The sequence below is a fragment of the Centruroides sculpturatus genome, unplaced genomic scaffold (assembly GCF_000671375.1).
Source record: "Centruroides sculpturatus isolate CEXI.00-Female unplaced genomic scaffold, Cexi_2.0 scaffold145, whole genome shotgun sequence".
Classification (NCBI taxonomy): domain Eukaryota; kingdom Metazoa; phylum Arthropoda; class Arachnida; order Scorpiones; family Buthidae; genus Centruroides; species Centruroides sculpturatus.
The window spans coordinates 649,216-654,703 of record NW_019384293.1 but is presented as its reverse complement, the minus strand read 5'-3'; the positions used below and the strand labels follow the sequence as shown (position 1 = coordinate 654,703).

Here is a 5,488-nt window from a genome sequence, read left to right as displayed (position 1 = left end):
AACTGAATTTGTTTAATTTGGAAAAAAAAGAAAAAGAAACTTCAATAGAAAATTCGGAATTTGAAATTTTATTTTGCTCATTTCAAGTTCTCATCTGTATCGATACCTGATCCTAGACCATTCTATCAACATCTACAACTATATCTTTTTCAATCCTAATCGATAATTTTCATTCTTTTCTTAAAGCTGATCTCACAAATTGTCTGCTGAATCATCTTCGAAGTTATACCAAAATAAAGAAATCCTCTAAAAAAATACATTTTTACAAAAAACAAAACCCACACGCCATTCAAGCTCATAAACTAAACAGTTAAAAGCATTTGCATCTTACTGTCACCAGATAGTTTCTCAGTTTTTTTTTGAACGATTCTAAAAAATCTGGGGATTTTTTATGTTCTTTTATCTTTATAAAGGAAGTATATATTGTAAATAATTCTATAAACATAAAAAATATATAGAGAAACATGTAAGAAGAGTGGGTACATTCAATTTAAGAAACCTTCCCTCAAGGCAAAGATATATATATGAAGTGTATATATTTATATGGCCTATAATCGTGATCAATTCAAATTCGTTTTACAGAAATTATTATCTGTAAATGATATTTTTGAAAGGATTTTCTTTTGGCTTTATTACTGTAGTAGTATTTTGCATCTATAGTAGTATAAACAATGCTGTTATCTATAAAGTACTGTTGATTTCGACAGCATTTTATAAGTCATTTTGTTATACTTTGTTGTTTATTTTTGAATTATACAGTAGCATTTTTATTACAATAGTAGTATGAATTAACGCTGTTACAAGAGAAGCATGAATTAATGCTGATAAAATTAACAGCATCTTATAAGTAACAACATTGATTCATATTAATCTTATAAGCACTTCTTTATTTGTAAGGAATTTACAGCGTATCTGTAAACTTACAAAATAATTTTTGTTACTATATTAGTATTTTACTTTTACAGTACCTCTGAAGCAAAGTAATTTGTAAAATACTGTATTATATTAACGATTACTATTATTTTGTGTGTATTATTAACGTCAGTACATTTATATACGAATTTTTTATTACTATAGTAGCATCAATAAATGCTAGACTCATAAAAGATTAACAGTATATTATAAAGTACTTGCATAAAATCGTAAATTCATATAACTACTGCTAAGTAGTATTGATTTAGTAGTATAGTTTACAGTATAATATAACAGTCAGTGTATAGTATAACATAAAATATAGTATGGAGTACAGTATAGTAGTATAGTATAGTCTATAATATAGTATTACAGTGTTGTACAGTAGCGTAATATACTACACTCTTTATAAAATATGAGCATCCTATTCCTTAATAAAACACTTGAATCATACATATCAAAAAATTTTATTGTTATAGTGATATAACATTATTCTAAACTCTGTTTACAAAAAATAATAGCATCACGAAAGCATCCTGTTATATTTTGAAAGCCTGCAGCAACATATTTAAAACTTTATATTAAAAATATTGTTACTGTAACAGTATAAAAATGTTAAATGCGTGCGTACAAAATAGCAATCCTTCATAAATTATTCTGCCATGCAACGAAGCTCATCTCATTACAATTTACAAATTAATGTTAAGATTTCTTTTATTACNACTTTACACAATTTCTTTTCTGCATGAAACAAAAAGTGTATTGGCAAAATGTGTTATTTTGTTATAATAGAATCAAGGTGATAAACTCTGCAAAACATTACACAAAACACTTACAACTTAAGTGTTATCATTTATGCGATAGGGATAATATATTGTATGACTTATTACAGTCGACCCCCCCCTATAACACTGTTGATTTTTCCGTTTTATATGAATTCCATGTTGTACGAGTCACTTAGATTTTACAAATACATGAGCTGTTTACAGCCCGGCACACTTATTTGTAAGTGTGCCAGGCTGTGAACAGTGTAACATTAAAGTTGTGAGAATATTGAAGAACTGTGCAAGGTTTTCAGATAATTTTACCAAAACAATAATTGCTAAATGAATTTGAAATATGTATTCAGAAAACTTTGCCAATTATAAATGTACTAAAAGTAAGGATGCCATGGGAACGTTTTTTTCAGGAGGTTGATAAATAAGGCCATTTTTTTTTTTATAGATTTAGTTTGGGAAGAAGTCGTCCCAGTTTTCTTAAGGAAATTTTAAAAGAAGTTCAACAGCAATCTCACAATTATGATCCATCAACAATCCTCTATCAATAGCTGATTAAAATTAAGTGTACTTCAGTTTACGACTGAAGTAACAAAAAACAATTTTGTGATTACTTTTTCTGATAAGAATGGCAAGTGAAATATTTTATATATAAATATTCCGGAATATAACACTGCACGTTTACTAATATAGAACATTTTATTTACTTTTGAGATAGGATATTCAACTGTAAGAACATGGTATAGAATAAATTTGAAAAACATACATTATAAATTTACATGCCACATCAGAAGAATTACACGTTCTAATTAAATTGTCACGATTAAAAGATGTCATCAATTATATAACAAGTTGATAAAAAATATGTATTTTCACATAAAGATGGTTTTCTGGTATTATCTGCTATTGTTTGATGCAATTACTCCTCTTTGTTCTGTTGTTGCCACTGATTGCAAGCCACTAATCTGCAACAGTGTTCTTCATATGCAATATTTTTCTGAATCTTCTTTCTCCATCTGATTTATTAATGCAAACAGTCACTTACTAACAGGTTTCTCATATATTCTCTTTTCCTGTAATAATAAAAGTTTTTAAAAATTGTTTTCTTGGTTGTTTTATTTATTAATACTTACTGCAAAATACTTGACAAGACGTCTATTGGCCACTGATTTCGTTCCGTAATTGCAAGTGATGCCATTTGACTACTTTCTCCACGTAAATTCTCATAGCAAAGTTCTTCAGTAGAAAGATTTTCATTGATGTAGTAGGAAATAACTAATAGATCGTTTCTTTTTATGTCAACAATTATTTGCAAATGTAAGAATTATAAGGATTTAAATTACCGTTATAATAGTGTATTACCTGCATTCTTGTTACTTTTAATTTGGAGGAAGTGAAATGTAGTAAACGTTGCAATCTTCGATTTTACTTGTGATGAATTAAAGGCAAAACCTGTTTGATATTTCGATCGTCTTACTTCATAGGCTTTGTTCTGTGTCAGTCTTCAAATCACTTTATATCTAGAAGTATTTAGAGATTCTCATTAACAAAATGTTGAATTATTATTAATTTGATAGCAAATGATCCATCAATTAACTGTTTACGCGATAATGTCGTTGCAAGACACGTGTCTAAACACTGACAAGCTACAGTCGACCCCCTATAACACTTGATTATCCCGTTTTATATGAATTCCATGTTGTACGAGTCACTTAGATTTTACAAATACGTGAGCCGTTCACAGCCCAGCACACGTATTTGTAAAATCTATATTTATGTTAGAAATTTGCATAAATTGACGACATAATGAAAAGTATTTGAATCGTAATTAAACTTTCATACTTCTTGCCGGTGTTATTGCTGATAATGCAAATCAGTTTTAAAACTGATTTGCATTATCAGCAATCGTAGAAAAGCAAATCACTTTCTAACTATGCTTTTTTTTAAAAATTATATTTAAATCAGTATTTTAATCAGTGATCAATAAAGTCAGTGAGAAAAAAATACAGTAAAGTTATTACTGTAATGTATTTTAAACTGTTAAAAATCGAGTATTTCATAAAGACTTTCTGGTAAAAAAAAAATATTGCCTAAAAATTAGTATTTTTGATCGTTGATTTTTTCATAAATATTGAACTTTTTATAAATTTTTATGTTCAGTAAACTAATTTAATCCATAAATTCTTCAAATAAACTAAATTAGTATCGAATAAGTACTAAAATTTGTAGAAAGTAGTGTTTTTGACATTGATTTCTGATAAATTTTTAATTTTTTTTCAGTAATTTTTACGTGTTTTTGATGAATTTTATATACTAAATATGCTTATATAAGGCATAAATTCGTCAAAAACACACAGAAATAATTCAAACAGTGAAAAAACTATCAAAACATATCACTTTCTATAAAATTTCGTACTATGAACTAAATTTTTTTAGAAATTTCATATTATTAGCAAATATACTTCTAAGCAAATAATGAGCCGTCTAAATCATTCTTAAATTTCCATAGTTAAACCACTACTGAATGTCCTTCAACAGTACATTTTTATGCAACTTTTTGTTTATAAATATGTATAATAGAGGTGTATAAAGTATGAATAATATATACAGCCATCGAAATACATTCATCTAAAAATTCAGAAAAAATATATATATTTTTAGAATCTATAGTCTCTAAAAATATCCGTAAGATATACTTAAACAGTATATCAGATACTGATATATGCATCATTATCATAATTACAAATAAACCTATGTTTCTTTGTGGGTAAAGTAATTTACAGTAAATAAATCTGTATACTATGTTTAATGTAAGCTATAATATAAAACTAGCTTATGTGTCATATTAAATATTATTGTTAAAGTATATAATCATCATAATCATCCCATATTACCATGCAACCGTAGTGCATGAATCTATTCTATGCACAAAAATAGGAATAATATGTTACTACAGTAGCGTCAATAGTGAAATATTGTTATATTGTGGATGTATATGTTTGTGTTATATTATAGTAGTACAGTCGAACCTCCAATAACGCCCACCTATGTACAACGTCCATTTTTATGTTCCCGTTAGCTGTCATTGTTCAAAGGTAAGTAAATAGCACATATAATGTTGTGCTACGATAGTATAAGTACTTACAATAGCATATCAATTGTTGTATTGTGTTGTCACACATATTGTTTCATTGTAGCAACGTAAATACATATATCTGACTGTATATCGTTGCATTATAGTTGCATATAAATTATTGTATTATAGTAGTATAATACAATACGTTAAACTATAGTAGAATTTAAATTGTTGCATTGCAGCAGAGTAAATATTCATAATAGCACATATATTGTTGCATTATAGCACTATAAATAACTATGGTAGCAAGTATAAAATTGTGCTATAGTAGTATAAATACATACAATAGCATATGTATTGTTGCAGTGTAGTAACACGTGTTATTGATATATAATTGTAGACATATAAGTATCTATACTGGCACGTACAGTACAATAATGCAACAACAACGCAACAGTAAGCTACTGTAATAACTATAGTAGCATAATTACCGTTGCACATAAATATCTATACAATAGTTGCTCATACATTATTGCATATGTATTATTATAGTAGCTATAAAGGCATAAATATTGTTATAATAAATAATTTAAATCAATTAAATTAGCGCTGTATATAATTATTAACTCAATTTATATATTTTTTCCTATAAAATAAGCGAAAAATTAATTAATTTAACTTTTTTTTTTTTTAAATTTAATCAGAATTAAAGTAATATTTAAAA

General features: G+C 26.8%; 2 protein-coding genes across 2 annotated transcripts in view; both read right to left on the bottom strand.

Moving 5' to 3' along the window:
- LOC111618675 (gamma-aminobutyric acid receptor alpha-like) overlaps positions 1–5,488 on the bottom strand; it is a 42,865-nt gene that overhangs the window by 36,185 nt on the left and 1,192 nt on the right. The window lies entirely within an intron of this gene.
- LOC111618074 overlaps positions 2,270–5,488 on the bottom strand; it is a 6,131-nt gene continuing 2,912 nt past the window's right edge. The window contains exons 2-4 of the mRNA XM_023359544.1: positions 3,051–3,190; positions 2,822–2,963; positions 2,270–2,761 (exon numbers count right to left, since the gene is read on the bottom strand). Coding sequence (XP_023215312.1) covers positions 2,713–2,761; positions 2,822–2,963; positions 3,051–3,190 — 331 coding nt within the window. The 3' untranslated portion in view covers positions 2,270–2,712. The remainder of the gene's footprint in view (positions 2,762–2,821; positions 2,964–3,050; positions 3,191–5,488) is intronic.